Raw genomic sequence first — 26,279 nt, forward strand, 5'->3', positions numbered from 1 at the left:
GTTGAAAATCAAGAATCAATGTTCAATGCTCACTGAGAATATAAATTCCATAATCTCAAAAAGTGTCCAATAACAGTTTTTTCAGCGATAATCGCCTCAACATATGAATCAGTAATATGAAATGCTATAATGAATGAGAGGAATAAAAATGATTCCTTTTTGTTAATGTCGGAAATCTCAATGCTTCATTTTTTAAAGTTTCATCTTAATCAAACAAAATACTCTAATCATCCAAAATCCCGACTTCTCTAAAGAAAACTTTTGAGATAATAACTATACATATTAATTTGATAAAACGATTCATTACAAACCCCGCCTTTGATGCATTATTGCACAGATACGACAAAGTAACTGACATTGATTGCGTTTGATGGTGCAAAAACTATGACTCTTCTGCAGCAAATATAATTACTTTCAAATCTTATACAAAGATTTTTTTCCTTTTGATCAAAATGTCGATAAAAAGAAATACAATTTAGAAATCCAACGTAGCAAGATTTAATCGCATGAGATTATCAAAACCAGCATTGGTAATACATATTAATTATTTTATATTCGAAGTATCTTCCAATAATTCTGATAAACTACAGATTACATTGTTGAAATATTTCATTTTTAAATTAGTAAAATTGCTGCATTTAATCAAAATATATCTTAAACATAAAACCTATGAGATGATTTGCACATTTGTGGGGATTTAAACTTTAGTAAGTGGTTATATATAAAACTGCATGAGGAGTCCTAAATAATGCCAATTTTACAGTCGTTTTATTATTAAAATTTGATTGCTAAAATCCTCTAATTGATGGTTGTAGTTTTCCATGAACATCATTGTCTTATACTATATCCCACTTCCTTTAGGATTTAAATCTTATATTCTAATCGAAATCATTTAAAAGAGAAAAAGAGTTTTTTATGACAATAGCATCTTTTGCTGTTCGATCTGCTTTTTTCATGCCTACATATCCTTGTAAATAAAATATTCACCAAAATTTATATTATAGCCACTATCTTTTGAAAGAAAAAAATAGTTTCAAACATTGTAATACAAATGGCTGATGACTTGATGTCTTGCTACAATAGAACTTTTCAAATCTGGACATGTAAGCCATTTCTTTCCATCGTGTGATTTTATTGTTTGCACAGGTATCATAGTGGCTCAAATTTCTGCCACAAACACTGGACATTAATCGAGCAGTTTTCCGACTGATTCAAAACAAATACAGAACCAGCAGAGTTCCTTGTTTTAAACCCATATGTAAAGAGGAATTCACAGATATTATAATGCTGCCTGTGAAAACAAAACAATAAAAATGAATTAAGTCGGATATTGAAAATTTGGATTGATTGCTAAAATCATCAATAACTTTGATATTCCTTTCTGTCCAAGGAGGAATTTTGTAAACTTTTGATATAATTTATACACTTTCCATATTTAAATATTATTTTAAGATACTAGAAGTGATATTATTATTTTTTTCATTTTTTCCCCTTAACAATGTGCATATTCCAGACCTTTAATATTCATCTTTTAACCGGCTAAACATTATACCCTATCCAGTATCCCTCCTAAGAGATCCCTCATCAGTGTTCAACCTGCTTTTTTACAGCCTGATTACTTACTTTTTTGCAGCCTGATCTTTGATCCTGGTCAGATTACCTTTCTAGTTCGATCTCTTTTTCTAATTCAAATTTATTTTTGCGGCATTGATAGAAAAGCTCAAAATTCTATATAGGGAGATTACATTCAAAATAGAACAATGAAATAAATCCGGACTTATATTTAAAAATAATGATATCAAAGGTTTTCAATCATTCTTTTATGCAATTTTTTACGACCTTTTTTTAATTCACTCTCCAATTTCGAAAACGAGAAAAAGTTATTTGCGGAGTAAGTTTATTGGAAGCCAGGAATAACTAATTTTGTTCCCAATTTTACCTTGAACCCCATACCTTGTTCCTGTATACTGAGTGTTTCAATATCATTGCGCCAAACTTGTAGGAGTTGTAAGGGGCACAAACAAAAATCGGAATCACATGGCATTGCAGGATCCTAAATGCCTGAGTCCAGCGATAGAGGACATGAACCTCGATCCTGCTGGAAATCAGAACTTTCGAACCGGCTCCCGAGATTGTAAGAGGGACGAGTATTCAAACATTAAACTGGCCGACATGCATCTAGCGTATAGAACTGCAGAGGCAGTGGGCCCCACTCTATGCTTATGCCAGGAATGCTCCCTGCACAGACGTGCTCCTCATTTTACTATCTTCGCACAAATGCATAGAAAGTTACGTGAGACAAATTGTTTCAAGAGAGTTATCTTAAATTCAGAGCGAACGACGAGGCTGTCAGACTACGAGGAATACGCTGCAGAAGGCAATACGAATAGACGTACCTACTCGAATGCATGGCTTTTTGGTCTGAATTCCGAAAAACATCTGTAGAATGTAGATGTTTGCAAACGTAAAACTTGCCATTAAAATGCTTTTTGTTACATTAATGAGTTTCTATTTCTTTTTTTTTCTTAGATTCTTTTAACCGTTTCTCACGGAAAAGGCATTTTGAACCTTGGAATGCTATGGGTTTCCAATTCGTCTTTACGCCTCCCTACACCTCCTCCGAATTTGTCGTTCTGGTAGTGAAACACCCTATACATTTATTTATAAACTTTACATTCACAATATTCCTGTTTAATGCTTGAATTATTTACAAATGCTATTTAAGAAATTTAAACTGCAGCTTCCTTTTAAGCCGAGTAGTGCACAATAAGACGTTCTGAACAATATAAATTTACTAGAAAAACATTTCTTAATAAATTTACCAAGTGATTATTTTTAATAATGGATATAAAAAAGCATATATCAGTTTTGATTTAATCACTTTCTTCTTCCTGGGAAAGACAATATAATATTTTGAAAATGAATCCAAATCCTTTTATTTAAAAATTATTTTGATCTTGGATTCAATGTAGACTTAATATACTGGTGTGCACAACTTAAGCAACAGGTATTTTTTTGCCATAACTCCATGACAGATCTGAAATTCAGAAATGAGAGGCAGCATTTTGTAATTAAACAGCAACGATAGCATAGTTACGCAAAAACGAGTACAATGCATATAATATGGAATCAAACAAAAAAAAAAGGTTTTATTGAACTCATACTATCATTGCACATGATTGTCTATCTAAAGGGAAGAACAATAAGTAGATGTTCCTTAGTATGGGATATGCCCTCCCCTTACTGCAATGGTTGCTTCGCATAGTCTCTCCAAACTCAGCACCATATTGTCCAATAGTTTTTGAGGCAAGAATGCCCATTCTTCAGTTAGCCTCTCTTCCAGTTGTTGGGTGTCCCCCTTAGGATGTAATCGTACCACAAGGAGTCTCCCCAAAGCATCCCACACATGTTCTATGGGATTTAAATCAGGGGAGAACTCTGGCCAATCCATTCGAGTGATATCTTCACTTTCCAATAGCTGCTGAACATCAGCAGTCCAGTGTGGCCGTGCATTGTCATCAATAAAAACGAAATCTGGTCTAATAGTAACTCGGAACAGACACACATGAGGAAGGATCACCTCTTTCTAATAGTGATCTCCGGTAACAGAGCCTCTGTTGAAAAAGTAGAGCTGAGTCCGCCCGTTCAGCATAATGCCTCCCCAGACGATAACACCAGGACCACAGTAACTGTCTCTTTCCGTGATGTTAGTGGGATGAAACCGTGTCCCGACTTCTCTCCAAATCAACTGGCATTGAGAATCGCTTGTGTGCACTAAACGACTCTCATCTGTAAAGAGGGCACACTCCGTTGATGAGATATCCAGTTTTTGTGCTCCTTACATCACTCTAAACGGTGCAGCCGATGACCAATTTTCAAAAGGATGCAGAGTTCAAGACGGCGGGCGAATAAATTTCTTTTCTACTTTTGGCGAAGGAATTCATGATGTAATTTTTAAAAAAATGTTCAATCCTATGATTAAAGAGCGTTTAAACTGTAGTAAAAAGTATTGTCATAATTCTACTATTTTGTACAATATAAAATATTTGTTCTTTCAAGTTGTTGCAACATTTTTTAAATTAAAAAATCTTTTATTGAAAAATATTATAGTAAGTCACCAATTTTTAAATAATTAATTTAGTCTGTTAAATGATTGTAAATTATTACATTTAAATAATCAATGTAATAAATTTAAAATAAGTGAAGTATTAATTAATTTAAGTAATATATAATAATTTAATTATTTTAATATGTATTTTAACTAAAAAATTAACATACAAATATGAAATTAAATAGAAAATACCATTTTCCTTGGGGCAAAAGATCTTTTACAGGTTTTTTTCCAGTTTGAAAGAATATAAATAGAAATATTTTCTCTTAATATTTGTCGGTTTATTATAAAACTCGTTATAGTTCATTAAAAAAGTTGGGCATTTATAAACTTTTGATTTCGAAAATTTATACATCAATCTGCCTCATGAAAAGTTAATAAATATCTGTACTTTTATATATGACGAATATAAAAATGAAGGTGTTATTCCTAAAAATAACTGGCTAGCATTATGTAATTTTAATATTACCGAAAATTGCGTTTTTAGTGGAATTAATTTTTATAAACAAGTAAAGGGCATTCCAAAGGGAACAGCTTTCTCAAGTGCTTTAACTAATATTTTCCTACATTACTATGAGAAAAACATAATTTAATATAATTTAATAAACGGTTGGAGGTATATTGATGACTTACTTTTGATAAACTTAGATAATACCAATATTGTGACTAATTGCTATCCAAAAGATTTAATTCTAACAGAAACAAATAAAAATCAACTTAAGGCTACCTTTTTGGATATAAAAATCGAAATTGCTAAGGATAAAACAATATTTGGTATCTACGATAAAAGGGATGAATTCAACTTTAAAATAACGAAACTTTGTAATTATCATTCTAATCTAAACTCTAAAATTTTCAAAAAGAGTTCGTAATAACAAAATTTCCTATATTGAGGCAACAAATAATCTCATTAAAAATTTAACTAATAATGAATTTCCCAGAAACTACTGCAATATTAATTTTTTAATAAAAAGAAGAGATGATTTGGGATTAATCCTTTGCCTAAAATAAAAATAGACTTTCCGTTGCATATTAACTAACTCAATAGATGGCGCTGAGACCCTCCAATTATTTTTACCTTGAATGGCGTTTGCAAAAACAGTTTAGGGTGGTGGAAACAAGAATGGGACACCTTATGTAAAAATAAAAAAATATATTTAAAAAAAATATAAAAAGTTACTTGCTGCTGGAATGTACTTTCCTTTTTGTTTTCATAATTGGTTATGGGAGTTATTATATGGTTATTTTCTGTTATTGTATTTTTGCTTATTAGTGGTCGTATTCTTTTAATTTATTATTTTGTTTCTTTTCTGTAAAAATGGTGTATCTATTAGGCCTAATTTCATGGGATCTTCGGGTCACGAGGGGGTCAATACTGTTGGACAAAAATCCGGATTTCTCACAAAAAAAAAATCCCTTATTTTGAATCGCTGTAAGAGGATGACCCTTGAGAAAGTCTTCAGGCCGGATTCTTATTTTATTTGGTTTAATTTTGATTCTTTTTTTCCAATTAACTTGGTTTTTATTACTAATTTTTTATTACTAATTGTCTAGATTGATCTGTATTTTAGTAGTAGCTGCATTTGTGCTCTTTTTCTGTTTTTTACTCTTTTTTTAATTTTTAGTTTGATTCCGAAATAATTTTTAAGTTTCGTTTCCGAAATAATTTTAATTTTAGATTGTTTCAATAATAGGTTTTTTTAATTTAATAATGCTTATATATATATATATATATATATATATATATATATATATATATATATATATATATATATATATATATATATAAAAGCTAAAATAAGTTTAATTCACATTATTTTCTAATCATCAAAACAATTTACCACCTTAGAAGGGGACCTCAAAATAATTTAGCACCTGTGGCCTCAAACTGTCAAAATCCGCCACTGATGGTTTGGCTACATAGCCAAAAAAAATTAATATTAATGAAAAAATGCAGAACTTTACTCATTTTTCCTGGCCTAATTAAAAAATTTGAATATCAAAAAATGCTTTGATTAAAAATATGCAGGACTGCTTTAATTTAAACCTTACGCGCATATAAGCAATCCTCCTTCTACTCAACTGACGCACCAATGGTACATTACTTCTGATTTTTCCCTCTGCTACTACCTCAAACTGAAAAGAAGTGCCTGGGCACTAAGGCTCTTCACACATCTAATTCAAGCATTCGTATGCAGCGAACATGACGCTTGTCAAGAAAGAGCGCGAATGGATTATAAAACTCTTTTATCAAAATGCTAACAATGTTGCGGAAGCACGCTGTCCTTATCGGCACATGAAAAACTTAAATTAATGATACATGTCCATAAGTGCAGTTAAAGATATGATGCGTAAGTTTGAAGAAATCGATTCTATGGATGTTGCAATAAGAAGAAGACAACGTGCAGTGGAGTAAGCGATTGTGGAGGAAGTTGCAATTACAACAGCTGAAGCATTTGTAAGTTCTTCGAATAGTACTGTAAATGGCTGCTCACTAACATGAGCAATAGATAGTCCGTGGGAAACCGTGCACATGATTTTACATAAAATTCAAATAAAATAAAGTTGTACTTTTGCAATATGCATTTCATGCAACAATTGAAAACGCAAGATTACGCTGCACGTCCTCATTTTGTCTTAACTTCCTTCGGCGAGAATGCAAGTGGATGAATACTGGCCATCGCATATCTTATGAATAGATGAAGCTCATTTTCATTCAGATATCGCTGTGAACACACAGAACTGCCGCATAGTGGCTTCCTCAAATTCTCATGACGTTCAACAACAGCCCCTACATTCCAGATACGCGGCATACTATGAATTCAAAACTAATTTCATTGTTGGCTCGTCCTTCTTTGAGGCAGTCACCGTGAACGTGTTCGCTAGTATTGTAGTCACCAGAGACAGATACAGCAGAATCTTGTTGTCTCTGTGTTAAGGCAAAGAGGCTGTTAGACCAGAATGTTAATGCAAGAGGGTACAACTTATCGTACAGAAAGACGTGTAAAGAACGGGATTCAAACTCTCTTCCATGATAAATATGTCATCTCGCTTAATTTCCTACTTGTCTGACCAGCACGGTCACCAGATCTGAGCCAATGCAACTTTTGAGACAGGAATTTTCTCAAAGATAGCGTTTATCAAGGACGTGTAACTAATGAAGCGGATTTGAAAGCCCGCATCGTTCGAAAATGTCTCCTTCATTCCTACTAAAATGTTGCTTGTGATTGTTGATAACGCGATGTTGCGCTGTCACTATATTGTTGATCGACAAGGTATGTATATAAAGCACATAGGTAAATAAATAAAATATTCCATATAAATAAATAAAATAAATAAATAAATAATATATGTGTAAATAAATAAAATATCCCGTTATTCTTTTGTTTTTTCAAGAACAAAATTATAATAGAATATATTATCCATTTACACACTACCGCATAGGGGCTGTTCTTTTTTAAGTCGTTGAAAAATTTAAATTTTTCTTCCGCCGGAAACCTTGGCCCCATGGTTATGTCATGGCCCAAATAAATGAAGTTTCATTTGGATCCATTCAGTATAAATGGAACTACGGGTCTCTGAGTATTGTCGGATTAATTTTAAACACCCTATATATCTTCTACTCTTGGAATTTTGGCCATTAGGTTTTTTTCGCCTTAAATGGGTTGAATTTAAGTTCCATCACGTTAAGTTAAGTAATTTACGTTCCATCACGTATTCAGCAAGGCTGAATCCATTTTCTAACAGTCTTCTCAATACCAGCATAATTATATAAGGTTCTTTATGTACTAATTTTATAGAATGATTCTTAAAATTTTTAACCATAGACTCAACGAATTCATTATTCTGAGAATATTGGTATTTGATATTACTATAGCAAAACTATACTTTTTCGAAAGCAGTCTGTGATCTCTAGTTCTCTGGACAGTTGTTGAGAATTGAGATAAACAATCACTTCGAACTGCTTCAGGGAAGCCCTGTCTGGAAAATATGGACTTCATGTAACTCATGACAGTTAGTGCTCTTTGATTTTCAAGTAAAGCTACTTCATAGAATCTTGAATAATACACCATTGTCGACTATGACATACTGTTTGTCTTTTAATTCAATAAATCTGCATCTACTGTCTGCCATGTCATTTTGGAAATTCGTATTTAAACATCGTTCTTTATAATAAACTCTGTGTTTATTACATGAATCGAAAAACAATATCAAACTTTCAATTTAGTAAAGAGTCTAGATCACTGAAAACTATCCTTTGCTTAAGTATGGTATTTGATTATACTTAGATTACCCACGTGAATTTCTTTCAAAATTTCCGATCTTCTGGACTCGGAAATTATTAATTTTGCATTCACCATGACTCTATTCATCCTGAGAATTGTCAGAATGTCTATGAACAACGTTAATAATTCACATCCAAGGCCATTCCTTTCAGTCAAAATTAATCATCTCAGCACACACTGTATCCTCTTATTAAACATACCAAATTTTTGATTGCCTGTTATCAGTTGCTGGAAGCGCAGCAATAACAATTTGAATGTAGTCTGTCATTTCTTCTAGAAGCTCTTCATCTTCTTTTCCCTCTATCGAACTACTTGAAAGTTCATCAGCAATCAGTAGATCTTTCTCTGGTATATATTGAACTTGATATTGCTTCAGTTTAAGTTTCATTCTCTGAAAAGATAGACCATCTAATATTTTACGCATAAAAATGGGAACTAACGGTTTATGATTTATTTCAGTATTTACTGTAATGTCAACAATGTAATCATTGAACATTCGACATCCCCAGACAATATCGAGAGTTTTTTCTATTTGGGATAAACTCTTTCAGATGCAGAAACTATCCTTGAAGCAAAGACAATTGGGCATGTAAAGTTATTTTCTGGTATTTGATATAACAAAGCTCTTGTGCCACAAGATCATGCATCAGCACTGAAACAAACTGCCTTCTTGCAATTATTTAGAGTTAACACTAGAAATTTTCATAAACTTCTTTTTAAAATTCTTTCCCATGTCTTTTCTTGATCAGGACTCCAAACAGAGCTCGGGTATACCTTTAGCATTGCGCATAATTGTTCTGTGACGTCAACTAAATCAGTTAAATTTTTTTAACTATTCAATGTCCTCAAGAAACGCTTGAACTCTACGATATTAGTCGATTGTGACATTTTTATTATCAATTCTGTCTTTTGGGGATCAGTAGTTATCCTATGAGCAGAAATGGCATGCCTTAAAAATGTGATTAAACTGACGTGTTCCAGCATTTAGAATCCATCCAGAATCTTGCAAATTTTATAAAATTTGATAGAGTCTTTCGTCATGTTCTTGTTCTATCTCCCCATTCACTATAAATTCGTCCATTAGTCAAACAACTCTTTTCAGAATTTTGATACATTCTTTAATTATTTTTTTTGAAACACTTCAGCCAGTTCTGAATTGAAGTAATTTAAATTTGAATTGCCCCAAATTTAGATGAATTTACATACCTAATGAAAATATAAGCATAGCGTCTACGGTGCTTCAAAAAAGTGCAATAAGATTTTATTTCCTTAATTAACAAAAGTATTGAGATCAATAATTATATTATTTTTTAAGATATGAATAAAATTTCAAAATTTTATTTTAACATTAGAAAAGTCAAAACTGTGGTAGCTCATAATTTCTAAATGAATTGACCTGGACTAATGAAATTTGGCACCCAGGAAGAAGTTTTGATGCAGTTTTGAAATTTGACGAGAAAAATGGGTGTTGCTATTGGAAATTTTATAGTTTGCTCTTATGTCGATATATAGAAGGCCCTTACGAAATTTTTAATTCAAAAATATTTAAGAGTACGTTTATTCCTTTTTAACTATACCTTTTTTTATGACTGTACGATAAACAATGCCGGAATAAAACTGTGTTACTTTTTTTTCTCGCGAGTGTACATAGGAATTTTTACACAATGCATGCACTTAACTTCTTCCAGCAGTTGAAGATTTAAAGTACAATACTGCTTTACAGACATTTTCTGCTAATCCATAAATTTCCCGTTCCTCTGGAAACGCACTTAACACATGCCTTGGTATGCGCTAAGGATTTATTGAATGCAAAGTGTTTCCGAAATCTTCACCACCCCTCGTAAAGGCAGAAAGTAACTCTAGCTTACTCTCAATTTCCAAAGTCTCTGTAAGAATACATTGCCTCAATAATTACTAGCCCCAGAAGTTCAGGATAATCTAATATCCTAATCATGTCGGATAGCATGGCTTGTTTAAAGTTTTGCTAAGCAGGGAACTTGAAGTAAAAACAATTTGGTTGATGATTCCATTGAACTTCTAAGGCTTTGTTTCCATAAGAACATGAAAAATAATATTGATTTCCACCTAGATGCTTCCTCGTACATTTAATCCTAGATTTCGGTCTCCATTTGTGTGACACCATGCCTGCTCTATCAAGTAAACAAATCACCCCTTTTCGAATCTGAGTTATTACCTCCTGTGAGCACGTTCATGTAAAAATCCGAATCTAGTGCAGTGACAGCCAGGGGAAATTCTTGTCCTTCATCCTTCGCTAGTTAAGTGACATTCTAGTAGCCAAGTAAAGTATTATAGTTGCGTCCTACATAATTATACTCAATCTGTAAGTTTTAATGGTATCACAGTCACTATTTTCCCAAACAATTCGTTGCAAGTCTCACTGTTGAGGATCAATGAAGATTATCCTATGCATTTTAAATTTCATGGATGCAAGCTGAAAAGATAAACGTGTTTTCAAAATCTAATCTTGATAGAAAATAAATCCTCTTGGGCAAGGTCTCCATTAATTTTATATAAATGATAGGCCATTAGAGTTGAATGCAGAGGCATTAAATTACATTCTTTGCTTAGTAGTTCTCTTCTCAAGCTTGTAAACTCCGTGGTGAGGGGAATAATAGAACATACTTGCATCAGTAGCTAAATCCATATTCCCCAGAATTTCATACTCTAGCATAAAGTCTCCATACAGGGATGAATGTTCTGGATTTTTTGAAAAATGTCTTCACAGTGAATTTAAACTGTCCAATCCCTGTATTTTGGATTCATCTAACTACTGAAGATTTTTTTCTACAGAGGTAATTAAACTACAGATCTTCTGAATTTCTCGAATAGATTGTAGGAAGATGTTCTTCGCGGTTACCTCAAAACTTTTCAGCGGTTTTTCAGTTTTCGCTAATTTCCAGAATCCCTGTGCAAATCTTTTAAGTTTGCAATGGTCTTCAATTTAATAATTTAGTTACTTCAGGTTTCAATCATTAAGTTAACACAAGATTTAGAAAATCGAAATGTGCAAGCATAGTTCTTTGAAAATTGTAATAATTCATTTCAAATTGGAATTTTTTTACTTTTGTTGCAGCTTTTTCAGTGTCCAGCGTTTTCTTGAAAATAGAATTAGCATGGCTTTCAGAATTAGACTTCTGCCCAGAAAACCGTTGTTATTTCGAAATTCTTCTTATGTTATCCACAATTTAGAATTACAACAATCGTAGTATACATGGATATATGTTTGTTTGCCTTCCATGATTTTGCCATGAAGTTAATAACAAACGTATATGCAGTTTTAAACTAGGTTCTTTCTAAACAGGATATTGTAGATTTCTTGTAAAAGAACGCGTCATTAAAAAATGTTGAAAATGAGAAAATTCTAACATTCCTTCCTGAAGCTTATTCCAAATCATAGTTCTCAATGTGGCAAAAAAAAGGACTTTTGATTTAGAAAACACCAAATATTACCTAACTGAACTCCTCTTTCTCATGCAAAAAAAGTGAACGATTATTCCAGCTGTTGCCGCATAACATGTGCCACATAAAAAAATGACTTTTGAAAAACTATTTTCTTTAAATTATTAATTTCGGTTTTGATGCAACTACGATATGATTAGGATGTCGTCATTATTATTTATTTATTTATTAATTATATATATATAAGTAAATAATATTGAAAATACATTAAAAACGTAAGAAATTTACAACAGTAATGAATCTTTAAATTTCTAAATTAAATTCTTCATAAAAATACATTGTTTTTCTTTCAGACAATCGAAAAGCTTCCTGATAAAGTGCTCCTTCAAATTTTTTCATATCTGCCTCACAAAGAAATTGGTCGATTGGCGAGAGTTTGTAAGAAATGGCGAATGATTTCCAGCGATTCCAGACTGTGGACCCACGTTTCGCTTAGACCCGATGTATCTGGTCTTCATGTCACAAACATTGAGACTCTTTTGGCACTAATAGCTGTACGATTTGGTAAAGAATTTGTATTACTATATGAGCATAAATCTAATTTTTTTCTCTTTCTCTTATCAGTTCAGTCCTACATGAACATAAAGGGGGAAACTATTTAAAAAATACATTTCAGATTATTAAGACAATAACTCGCATTTATTTGGCGTTCACACTCGTTAATATCACCTTGATCATAAAGAAATTCTAAAAATTCTTTTCTAATTCTGTTTCCATGGCTAATGAAAATGCAAACAATTTTAAATAGATAAGTTACGTAATGCATAATTTATTTAGAAGACAATTTGATTCTATCAGTATATATTGGCGCACAACTAGAAGGATTTAAAATACAGGGTGCGCCATAAATTCGTGTAAACTTCAAAAAATCATGAAAAATAAATTTATGCCCGAAAAGAAACTGTGGTTTGCGGGAATATGTCAAAAAAGTCTTTGATTTTTCCCATTAAAAATCCCGTAAAAAATGGCAGATAGATGGTGCTCACATGCCAAACGAGACGTTTTATGTAAATCAGGATAGCTATAAGACACAAGGCTAGAAATGGGTCCGTCATTCAATTCGAGCATCATGCTAACGTTACCGAATCGAGCATTAGTGGTTAAGTTTTTCTATAAGAACAGTGAATCCACGACTAAAACATTGCGAAAGTTCCGCTTGGTAAAAGGAATCAAGAAGAATAAAAGCCATATTTTAATGAATGGGATACTGAATTTAGTACGCTGTTTTGAGGAAACAGGGATCATCCACGAAGTGATACACCCTCCATCAGTGCGAACCGCGTCCTAGTTGTATGGGAAATTAGGCAGCCGAGCATAAACGAGGAGTAGCAGTACAAGTGAAGCTGAAAGGGTAACGGGGTTTCTGAAAACATCGATAAGACATATTCTGCATGGAATCTTAAAACTGCATCCATGCAAAATACAGGCACTTCACAAATTATTGCCAGCAGATACCGATGAAAGACAAGCCTTTGCACCATGGGCACTTGCACAAATAGAATGTGACCCCACAATGGTTGCTGAACTTTATGTGGACAGAGGGAACCCACTTTTCATTGTATGGTGACGGTAATACCTAAAACAGTAGTATCTGGGCACATCAAATCCTCGTGAGTACACGACTAAACTACTACATTCTCCTCCTATGGCTCACCAAGTCCTTCATTTTTTACCCTTTCTTTTTTCAAGAGCGTTGTTCTGTATCCTGTTGGAAAACATATTCCTTCACTGTAGAACAGTATTTTGCATTTTTGCCAGACCATGTTGGGCCTGCTTTGCAGCAAAGACGTGTGTTACCTACCGTCACCTTCATGCAGAATACTGTCCCTTCCCACGTTCCGTCGAGATATTCCTCCTAAACACATTCACTGAGGACCGAGTGATAAGCCAAGGATGTAATATTAAATGGTCCTCACGATCGTCAGATCTTAAACCAGCGGATTTTCGGATGTGGAGATACCTAAAATCTCATGTCTACCGGAGCTCTCTAGCCACTTTGGTGGAACTGAAAGATGCCATTCAACGGATAATCGGCGGCATGCCGACATGCTACACCCAGCTATGATAGGCGTAGTTACGCGCCTCATTTACTTAATACCTTGTGGCAACGGTCAAGGTGAACATCTTTTGCTTTAAAATAAAATGTGCTGCATTAATTTATTGCGCTCTGTTTACCAGATTTGCATAAACCATCTCGGTTTTGCACGTGAGTTCGATCAGTTCTTCATCCTTTTTAATGGGAAAAAAAGTCCAAAGGCTCTGAACACGGCAATTCTTTTAGCATGCCTTCTTTATTATGATTTTTTTTAAAGTTTAAACGAATTTATGACGCATCTGTATATTGATTAAGGCAGAATTTCAAACCACACTTTAAAAACAAGATGCTTAAAGTATGTTTTTTGCCATGATTATTGCAAAAAAGATTGAAACATTTCTAAAAAAATGCTTTTTTAAAAAGAATTGAATATGTTTTTCAGAAAGAGACTCTGACTGCGTTTCTACATTTGCTCTTAAAAATCATCCCTCATTAATCATCATCAGATAAAACAAAAACATTATCAAATCATGAATAATTTTTAAAAATTATTCCCTCTCAAGGTGTAATCGGTAATAATCAGTCTTCAAAATAAAAAGAGCAAATGCGTGGCAGAGAGTTTTTGCTCAAATCAACAATAAACCATAGTATTATTAACCCACAGAAAAATCTTTTAATGGCTTCTGTAACTTCAATAATGTTGCACATTTATCAAAAGACCGATCCCAACAAAAAACCTTCTCTTAATATCATCCGGCAAAGAATATTGCTGATTATCACATAAGCCTTCATAATCAATAAAATAAATTTGAAACAGCTTTTGAAAACAAAAACAAAAAAATTCATTAATAATAATAGCAATTGGGCTATGAATGTTCTCCCTGCTGGAAACATTAGCCCTGATAGATTTTTTACTTGCCTTACTGAAACTAAAAATGGTCTTTTTTCAGCAAAAACATCTCATAACAATTTATTAAACTTATACAAAGAAAGTATTTTCTTTTATTATGTGCATATAACTGAAATGCAAAAAATGTATTATTTTTTTATTTCCCTCTATAATAGTATATGTGTAGTCAGTTCCAAAATCTCAATATAATCCGAGAACAATAACCTTTCTGCCAAAGGGTTTTAGAAAATGATTTGAAAAATTTTAAACATATGCAATTTTATGTACTATTTCAACGGGTATCTAATTTTTCCGTATTTGAGTTTTTTTTCCTTTATTTTATTTATTAAATTATCGAGTAATTAAAATGACAAACCTTAAGTGAAATTTTCTAATCTAGCTGCGTCTTTTGGATTCAGCTGGTAGCACATTTTCAGTAATGTATGGACATAATTAATTAAGTTCAACTCATAGTTCACTAATTAATCCAAAAGTCCTCTGAATTTTTTTTTCTGTCTAATAGTACTTTTGATGCACAATAATATAAAAATCTAACAAATTATGTTTTTTAAATGATTTTTAGGTCCTTCTTTGAGGTACATTGAGCTTCCAATAGAATTAATTACACACACAGTTCTTCAAGAATTAGCCTACAAGTGTACGTCTCTTACACACATGTTACTAGATTTTTCCACCGCTATGCAACTTCATGACTTCAGTGACTTGCAAACATTTCCAAGCAGATTGAGAACGATGTGCATCTGCCTTTCTGAAGTCATCTTTATGGAAGGATTTATGAGGAAAATTTACAATTTTATCAATGGTCTGGAAGTTTTGCATCTCATTGGTAAGTTTGATAATACAAACAATAAAATATAATCAAGTGGAATAAGCGGTTTTTTATCTCTGATTTAAATGAACACATACAATTCTTTATGCATATGTAATATGATATAAATAAAATAACAATTTAATATACTGATGCCTTCCACGTTCTTATCAGGCAGCTCTCTTAATGATTACCAATGATTCTTGCAGTTTAATGTGACAACAAGTGAGAGCAGTCAACGTGTTAAATTAATATTTTCATCAATCAGTTGGATTTTAATAGAATTTAATAAAGATATTAAGAAAAGTTCGAAATGAAAATAATATATATTTAAAACACAGAAAAATGAAAAGAACAGAAATTTATTTCAAATTCATTGTTTAAATACCTCTAAATGTTTTAAGGAATGATAATAATATCTTCGCAATAGCAAAATATAAATATTTGACCGTCTGTTAATTTTGTAGCAAGCGGGTTTAAGGAAATCATTCAATTTGCTAAATGCATTGAGTAACAAAATATTAATATTTTGAAAGGGTTTACTTTCGTACTTAAGACCAGCTCGTAGCGCTATGAAAGAGTTAATTAAATGTAGGAGTATTTCAATGGCGACTCCTCAAATCAGATATGAGTAATTCGGAAAAACAGGTTTCTTAAAAACAACACTTCTTTGCATCAAAAATAATCTTTTTAAAGACATTTTTTTCAATCAGCGTCAAACATTACATTTCTGTACTGAAATAGAATGAAATGAATATAATTTGTTGTTTGTTTCCAGGCTCATTTCTGAATTGGAGCAAATTAAAAATATACTCCAAGATACGTTTATTTTTTTCTGTGGAAAGGAATTTATCGATATCTGAATAAGTTTCTTATTGCAAAAGAAATGTATAAGTTAAAAAAGTAAGTGTTTTGCTTGCAAAAATATTAAAACGGAATTATTAAAAAAATAAAGCCAAATGAAACAGAGTGGATCGGAAGAAAGATAAGAAGCATAGATAGGGAAAATGTCAATTAGTAATGAAAAAAAAAAAAAAAAGAGTGCGACTTTCTATCATAATAAGGCCATTTCCCTTTATTTAGAAGTCATTTTTATACGCACTAAGTGATTAACACAGTTTTTAACTATTAAGAGTTGGTTTTAGTTTCCACTTGCGTTAAAGATGTTTCTTGTGACTGACTCTCAGTAAGAAAAAAAAAAATGAATATTTGAAATAATCGCAGAAGCTGCTACAGCTGTGCAGTTCCCATGGACGAGCTTATGATTTCCGGAACTTCCTTACGATACACAAATGTATTTATTGTGTGACGGAAATGAGAGATTTTTCTCTATTCAAAATCTTTTCAAATTTCGAATATGCATTTAAATTATCTTTCACTTTTGATTACAATCATAGATATATCTTGACAGTCATAGATATTTTTTTAACTTTTTATGCAGTTATTGCATCTGCATACAGCTCGAATGCTTACATTGAAATAAATGAATAAGTTATATCGCTGTTATTGAAATTTGATATTTTGTATTTTGCAGGTACTTATGAAAAGGTCACTGAAGAGGAAGAAGAAATATACGAAGTTATAAACATTCATAAGCTTAAAAGTGCTGTACCAAATCTCAGAGTTGTTAATCTTTTCGGTATCATTTTTGTAGACGACAGTCATGTGGAAGCTCTAAGCAGCAACTGCATACAACTCGAATGCTTGGCTATAAATTTCTGCAACAAATTCACAGGTAGCACTTTGAAACTTCTACTTCAGAGGTGCAAAAAGCTGAAGTCTCTCCTCATGCAACAAACTTGTAAGTTTCAATATTCTGCTTTGCATAGCACGCATTTCTAATAATAAAGAACCTTTGAATTTTGGATTATTGAGGGGGAAAATTGACATGCAAAAGAAAAAAAAGTTTCAATTTTATCTTTATTCTTTGTTAACGAAATCTACAAATTTTATTAAAAAGTTGTGTTTCTATTTGCATTTTAAGTGCTTTTAAAAGATACATGCAAATACGACTCTTTCATTTAAATGCAATTAGAGATAGCATTTAAGATATTAAGTAATAATTAAAACATGATATATTAGTAATTTAATTAATTGGATGCATGTTCCTATTCTCAATTTATCATGGTTCTCTTCGAAGTCATAAAAAATCAAAGTTAAACTTATCATTTATTTGTTACATTTTGCTTTTCAAAAAAGTGAATTATTACAAAGCATAATTAGCCACAGGGTACCATAATTTTTTTTTCTTGCAAGATTATGTGATGTTGCACAAATCAATATAAGAAATATAAAAAAATGATTCATAAAAATCAACGATGAATTTAAATTAATTAAAATTTAACATAAAATACAGATTTTTTAATTAATTTTTTTATTAAAAAACTTCTATTTCATGTCAAAATAGTATGTATAGTTAAGAAAATCAAAAATTATTGAGTCTAATATGCATCATTAAGGGTTCACAGTTACTCGAAAATCAGCATATTTCTGACTTGAAACTTCAGCATTTATACTCATTTCTAAATAAAAGAAAAGACACCGAACGACTTATGCGGGAGTTCAGTTGAAGGGAAAATAAGAGCCATCCAGCTTTATTTTATTGTGAGTTATTGTACATGGAAACAGAAAATATTATTTTCAAGATAGTAATATTTACCGAAAAATTCTGCGGATGAAATGTTCCTAAGGGAGGGTCTAAAATTATACAAACTCTATGGAAATAACATTTTTTTATTTCATGAATAAATTCCTCATGGAAAAATTACACAGAGTACAAATTTTGTTTAACGTCCCATGATTTCATTGGGAGATATTTGACATTTTTCTGTTAAGGTGTCGTTTTCAAATTTAGATTATAAGATTTAAATATTCTCTGGAAGTCGGTAATTATATATATATATTTCATACTTCAAAAGCATCTTTAAAGTTCCAATATACATGTTGTAACTGATTTTTACTTAATGCATGAAAAAAAATTTTCATTTAAAAATTCTGGTTCGTATTTCATTTTTTCCGCAAATATATATATATATTCAAAATCAATAAAAAAAAATCTGAATTGCACCAGAACCAGCATTGCCATTACTCTCAAAGCAGCAAAATGGAAAGTTTTGTAGTATGACCAAAAAAATTTTTAATATATATTTTAGTACTTGAAAATGAATTTTAGTTTTAAAATTAATATTTTACTGATAGAATGAAAAAATTAACTGATTATTTTTGCACATTATTACTTCATTTCTTTGTCAGTTTCTACAATTTCTATTATTATTGCCAGCTATTTATAAAAAAACATGAACTGTTACATCACTTTATTTTACTAGGATATAAAAAAAAGTGCTGCATTTCAGTCACTGATAATTGTAAATCAATTTTCTTCCACGCTTTATTGGCAACTTAATGTTTTATACAATGCTTTTTCATTACAAAAGGTTTTTTCGTGAGGGCATGTATAAGAATATATGCTCGTTTCAAACGTTGAACGTAAATCGAAGAAGGAATATCTATAAATGTTCATTCATTTAATCTATATATCTTTCCTTTCTGTCCTTCAAGCATTTTTTAAAACTATTCTTAATCACACATTTTGCTGTTGCTGATATGAATAGAATAATTATATGAATCATTATCATAAATATAATCATGAGAATAATTATTCCATACAATGTTTTTAAGAAAAAAGTAGCTTAATAATCAAAAGTTTTTATTAAAACTTTTTCAATTGAACCCAACAAAATAAACTGAGTGTCGTAGAAAAAATATATAGAATTTATCAATCAAATGTATTAAATGGAATAATAAAATCCATAATTAAGAATTAAAAAAGCAAGAATACATCTAAATGTAATTTATCAAAAACAACATTATTTTTATATAAGTTTTAGAATAGGTATAAGTTTTGCATTCAAAGTTTGAAATAACTTTTTAAAGTATATAAGAACAGCGTTTTAATTCGTAACAAAATCATTTGACAAATCATGAACTGTTTATTTAATAGAGGCCAAATATAAAAAAATAGCTGCAGATATTTTAAAATCATTTATGCTCTTTTGTTTTCTCTGTAAGTGTCAAATCTTTTTTTTTTAACTAATAACTTAAAAAACAATTTTATTTGAAATTTTATGTAAATTTTATTGTAAAATATTTTTTGTGAAATTACATTGTTTATCAAAAGAAATTCCAAAAACTAATTTTCTAAGAAGCTTATTCATCTCGACATTCAAGTAGCTTAATATTTTTTAAATTTTATTTAAACAATTTATGCCCTTTCTTTAAACATAAAGTAAAAAATGTGTAATTTTATATTGGTGAAAACAGTGGTAATCTAAACCGTTGGTCAATACTTCATGAATCAATAAAATTATTTGAAGTTGTTCGTTTTCACATGTGAATGGAATAAATGCACAATAAATTTTGCAGCAAAAAATTAATTCTAAATGCATTATCTAATAATGTTTGATGCCTGAATTTGATTCCATTCGTGATTTTACACTCTGTTACAATAATTGCAATTACAACTGACTAATTTCATAAAATTTGAGACTTTTGTAAGAAATCTTAAACACATAAAACTATGAATAAGTTTTTAAAAAATAGTCTATTACATCTTATGAAATATAGAGTCATCAAGCATTAATTAAAAAGAAAAATTATTTAATCAACATGTTTGTAAAATTAAATAGTTACAATCCTATAAAATATTTATTAAGAAAGAGTATTCCAGTTTCACTTCATATATTTTGTAAGTGACATTATATGACCAAACTATTGAAATTTCTAACTTGCAGACTCTCCACCAGAATTGAAAGCAGTGACTATTAAAAACGTAATATATTACGGCAATGGAACATGTTTTTTTTTTACTTTGACTTTTTTTTTTTTTTTTTTTGCCGCTGATGATTTTTTTTATATATATATATTCTTACATCACATCAAAGAGGAGAATAATATTTTATTCAAGAACTGCATGATCAATAACATTTAAATGCCAAATTAAATGCTGCAGACATCTTGAAATTTGTGAATGTGCCCCTAAATGCATCGTTTAAGAGACAAAACAGAAAATTGAATGTCACAGAAAAACTACTCCTAAGAATGAGTCGAAATTTTGCATGCGCACATAAAATGGCCTTTTCCATTGATTTCAATCCAAATTTAGATGTATTTCCATTTTAAAAATTCTAAACTCTAATTCTGAAAAATTATATCACATGTTAAAAATTACTTTGTAAATATAAATATAATTGGAAAAATGTGTAGAATATCTTATATTTCCACAATAAAAAAATCCAACTAAATAACAATATTATTTTTCAAAATAAGAGTATAAGTCCAAACTTTTATTCAAAATTAAAAGGTCATAATTTTGTTATATCATAATTTCGAAGCGAAAAGACCTAGACTAATGAAATTTGATTTATAGGAATAACTTTTGATATAATCTTGAAATTAGATGTGGAAAAATGGTATTGCTATTCGAAAAATTGAAGTTTGTTCTTATTTCAATGTATGGATGGCTCCTTATCAAATTTTTAATTCAAAGATCTTTAAGGATACGTTGCTTTCCTTCGAATGACACCCTTTTTATGATTGTATGACGAAATATGTCGGAATAAAGCTGCGTGGCTTTTTTTTTCTTTCCGCAATTGTATGGAATATTTTTAAATGCATAAAAAATATAAATATAAATATGCCAGATATCTAACGTTATTCATAATGAAAAGGAAGAACCAGCATTTGTGCATAAAAATATTACCTACATCATTTTGAAAGTATTTTAAGGAAGTACATAATTTGTGAGCTTACATTCTTAAATAAATGGAGAAGAAATAATAACAAAAGTAATCATTCATTTTCAACCTGAATTCTAGGATACATATTATGTTAAAAGTATCCTGAAGCCTGAATAAATAAACTACAATTTATAAAAACCAGATTTTGTACAAACAGTTTCTAACAAAATCATGCATAACTTCTTTTTTGTACACTAATAATCCATTATAAATTTGCAGCAAACTTTAAACTGTGCTTATTATTTTTTAAATTTTTGTCTATACACCAGTTACAAAAATGGTGTTTAGAGCGGAAAATAGTGACTTTAGGCAGAGGCAAAGAAAAAAAAAAAACGAAAACAACCAATAATAAACAACGAAGCAATGGTTTTGTGTGTGTGTGTGTGTGTGTGTGTGTGTGTGTGTGTGTGTGTGTGTGTGTGTGTGTGTGTGTGTGTGTGTGTGTGTGTGTGTGTGTGTGTGTGTGTGTGTGTGTGTGTGTGTGTTTCATAAATTTTCGACATGTCCACCGTCACACACGATAAGCTTCGTATGTGGCAGATGGTTCACAGTGCTATAACACGTTCTATGTGAAGGGGAATCTGTTGAATCTCGCAGAGATGACGCCTTTCAAATCAGACACAATGTGCGGATTTCATGCGTTACATTTTAGATTTCAAATGCTCTCATATCCAAAAAACGATTGCAGTAATTGAAGTGGAGTGAGAACGAATGATTTTGGCGCCACGGGAAGATGACGTTGTGGGTAATAATTATATCATCAAAATGTTGTGTGGCAAAAAATTCTATATGTGCAGCAACACCATCTCATGCTGACAGGATATCAAACAGAATTTTTCACTGTTACAAATTTGGAGCGTTGTAATTGGCAAACACTGATTCATAAGAAGCACTCGCTACTGTACAGGTTCATAGACTTCGAGCAGTAATCTCTTTAAAAATGTAAGGACCAAGAATGAAGGTACTAGCTATACCGCACCATGGAGTCATTTCTGATGTGTGAAATGTGGATACGATCGCATCATGAAAATTTAAATCTGCCCAGTGTTAAAAAAATCTTCGAACTAACGTTACCGCTCAACAAACAATGTATTTCGTCCATTCCTTAAATACTCAATGACCATCTGTTATCAGTGAACAAAGATTTCATTAGCAGGATCCAACCGTATTTAATGATGATCCGCTTGTAACATCTGAATACGGTATGTGGAGGAAAGAGAGCGGATATTAAAATTCAGTCTACCCACCAAAAGCAATCTTCGCCAATTCCTACTGTAACATACTTAAAAGGAAAGAAAGATCGACCGGGAAAAATTCGGTCATATGTGCATATCAAATTCCGTATAGCTGGCGTATCAACTCGACGCAACTGGTGGTTCTACAACAGTACAGGACAATGCACCAAAACATTTTCCCAATTAAATAATAAAGCCTTACCATTTTACAATTCTTTTCCACTCTAAGAGACATGTTTTTCAACTCAAATGGTAACACGCAGTATTCAAATCATAAGTCTTCTCGTAGAGCGATTTTATCAGTACTGAAGATTTCCGTATGTCAAAGTTGGAAATCTCCATGCATTCGCGTCTTCTGATTTCGAGAGAGAAATTCAGTAGACTAGGTTCAGATGATACGACGGGGGCTGTGATGTCAATGGAAAAGCAGTTCGTATTCTGATGAAAGCAGCATTTTTCAAGCTAAAAATGCCACTCCAACTAAATTTGCAGGGGTGTTTTTTTTTTTTTTACTATGAGGATCTCACTAGAGCGGGGGAAAATAAAGATGTTGCCATTTAAAAATTTCGAAATTTTTATTATCATAGTTGTGAGAGCTGGTCTATTGTTTTTCACATCGTTCTTCAGCGCATACTGTGTAATATAGTATGTATTCAAAATTTTATTTTCTCTCATATTATATGTATAAGTGATAAATCCTCTTTTCTCCTCTGTTTTCCACCAAAGATCAAAACTGTTTAACGGATTATATTCAAATTTGTATAAATTTCGGTATCAGGTACATTATTCATTTTTATGTGCATTATATACTACAAAAAGAATAAATACTAGAATAAAAAAATCAATTATCAGCTTTTATGGAGCTGTTACTATTCGTGAAGGAAAGTTTTCTACGTATGATCTGTGTTTTACAGTTAATTTAACAAAAACATTCCTCGGTGTTTTTTCTTTAATACTTATGGTTGTGATAATTCATCATTAAAAACCAAATAGTGTAAAAATTAATTAGGAAATTAAAGGAAAATAAATTCGAAGTTTTTATTACAAATTACACATATAACGACAAAATTAACCTAATAATAGTCCATTATACAGTTGTTACTCTCTTCTGGCTGTAGATGACAACATATAATTTATTTTAAACTGTGAATAGTCATAAGTGAATATTCTTTTATATTCATTTCAAAGAATAACGCCTAATCCGGCTTTTTGTGTGTGTGTCTAGCTTTGAAAAGTGAACATGTTATGGCAGCGGAATGGGATAAGACGGTCTTACAAGAACTTGACATAACAGCGACAGAACTATCTACGGAATGCTTGATCGATCTTCTAACCAGAATACCTGCCCTGCGCTACCTATGCGCTGGTCAACAAGACGGATTCACAGATCAGGTATATTTGACCTTTCGATCTCATACTGTTATATTAGGAAATATACAAATTAATAATCAACAAATTTTGATTCGCTATATTTCAAAAAGTATTTCAACTATACAAATAAACAATACTTCAAAAAAACGGAAATGTTTCAACTTTTTTCGATCAGTTACAAAAATTTTATATACCAACCTTTCTTTAACCAGTTAACTGAGGAATTTATTTTTTAAAGTCCATCAAGGGCCCCTTTTTAAAGCCAAGCGATGACGTAAATAGAAAAGGAGGAAACAAGATGATAAGGTGCCGCAATACAAGATGATAAGCGATGACGTAATACAAATGGTTGCATAGTAAAGTTTTCAAAATTATAACAAAGTGAATAAGATTTCATTTTTATTAGATAAAAAAGCTACACATCAGCCGCGCCAAAATGAAGATTTTGATTGACGAATCACACTAAAATTGTTAAGAAGACACACCTTTGTTGTCCACAAACGTAAGAGCATGTCATTGCCTATGCTCGTAAAAACTTTGGTAATATTGTTCTGTAGCTCATTGATCAAAGTTATTAGTGGTATCGCTGTATACAGTATCTTTAATGTAATCCTAAATGAAGAGAGGGCCCAATACATTCCACCATCTCTTGATACAATAAACACTTCATTAATTTTACAGCTCAATGCGAGAATGCATTTTGAGCTGAATCCGTAGTAGACAAGAGAAAGAATTGTTACAAAAATAAAAATCTGCTTCTTCGTCTCGCGATTTGCATTGAATAGGACAATTAATATTTTTAGAGTTATATCAATATACCCGGTAATATACCCTGCAATTATTTTCAGTTATCGAGTTTAATGTCAAAATAAATTTGATTGAAAAGAAAAGATATTTGTCTCCAAATTATATGATTAAATCGAAAGGAATATGAAAAAAATCATTATGGAATATTCTCTTTAGACATATGATATTTTCATAACTCAAGATGTACCAAATAAAAGAATCGGCTATATTAAATATTTAAAGCCCATGTTGACGAAATTTATAATATTATAAATGAGCATTTCAAAGAAAAAAGAAGTTTTCTTTAACTCCAGAAATGAGCAAAACATTAAGAAATATCCATAAGAAAATTCTTCCACGAAAGTTTCGAATTGCAACCAACTTCGGATTTGGAATACAAAAATATGTATTGTTTCAGACTTAGAGATGTTTCATTTAGAAAATTATTTCCAGGAAATCAATCAAAAATGTAAACTTTATAGAATTATTGTGATAATACTAAATCGCTTATTTACTAAAGGCAAATAAATTTCATCTATGAACATATGCATTCGATGCTTTCGAATTCACAGTTTTCCCAATTTCTTCGATTATTTTTATGTATTTTTCCATGTATTTGTTCAGAAACGAACTTAAAAAAATTGCTTTTAGATGCACACATTAACCAAAAATTATTCCGGTGAAAGTAATAAAAGCATAAATAATTACTTGTTAACTTTTTACCATATTTATACTTAATTCAACTTCTAAGACCTTGGTATTATATTTACTATTATACAATTTTGATTTAAAAATGCGTAACTGAAAATCTTAGATATTTTTTAATTTGTATATTACTAAGAATTCCAATGAAACGATCGGATGATATTATTGCATATCAACTCATTCAACATCCTTCATATCTAAATGAGATTCATTTTTAGCAACAGTGTGGTCATTATAAAGAAAATTAAAACAGATATTAGAAGAATGAATTTTTTTAAATCTTTTTGCATAGGAATATACTTATAAAATTAACTTATAATCGATCTTTTAATTGCAGGTCATGAAAGAATGGATTGAAAAAGGCAATGTCAAAAATCTTCTAGCTTTGGATCTGGATAGAAATGAGAATATTTCTGAAGAAGCTCTTGGGAAACTTATAAAAATGATAGGACCTGCTCTTCGTGGCCTGGGACTTTCAAACCTACCACACATTACGGAACACTTCTGGAATTCTATGCTACCAAATTTAAAAAATTCCAGGCAAGAAATTTTTAAAAATCATTCTGAAATATTTACAAATCTTTGTACTGTCTATAATAAGAAATTTTGATTTTACCTATTATTTATTTAAATAATGCAAATCTTAAGAATTATTCATAAATGCTAAAACATTTGTTCATTTTAATTAATGAAAAAATCCATAATATTGATTGATTTATTATAAATGAAAGATTTATTAATCTCTTAATGATTGAAA

At 31.0% G+C, this 26,279-nt stretch overlaps 1 protein-coding gene across 2 annotated transcripts in view; it reads left to right on the forward strand.

Moving 5' to 3' along the window:
* The window catches only part of LOC129958171 (F-box/LRR-repeat protein 12-like), a 115,100-nt gene that overhangs the window by 83,086 nt on the left and 5,735 nt on the right, over positions 1-26,279 (forward strand). For both annotated transcript variants that reach the window (XM_056070416.1, XM_056070415.1), the window contains exons 2-6: positions 12,171-12,381; positions 15,385-15,648; positions 17,165-17,431; positions 23,886-24,052; positions 25,860-26,062. In XM_056070416.1, coding sequence (XP_055926391.1) covers positions 12,171-12,381; positions 15,385-15,648; positions 17,165-17,431; positions 23,886-24,052; positions 25,860-26,062 — 1,112 coding nt within the window. The remainder of the gene's footprint in view (positions 1-12,170; positions 12,382-15,384; positions 15,649-17,164; positions 17,432-23,885; positions 24,053-25,859; positions 26,063-26,279) is intronic.

Source organism: Argiope bruennichi, chromosome X1, assembly GCF_947563725.1.
Source record: "Argiope bruennichi chromosome X1, qqArgBrue1.1, whole genome shotgun sequence".
Lineage (NCBI taxonomy): Eukaryota > Metazoa > Arthropoda > Arachnida > Araneae > Araneidae > Argiope > Argiope bruennichi.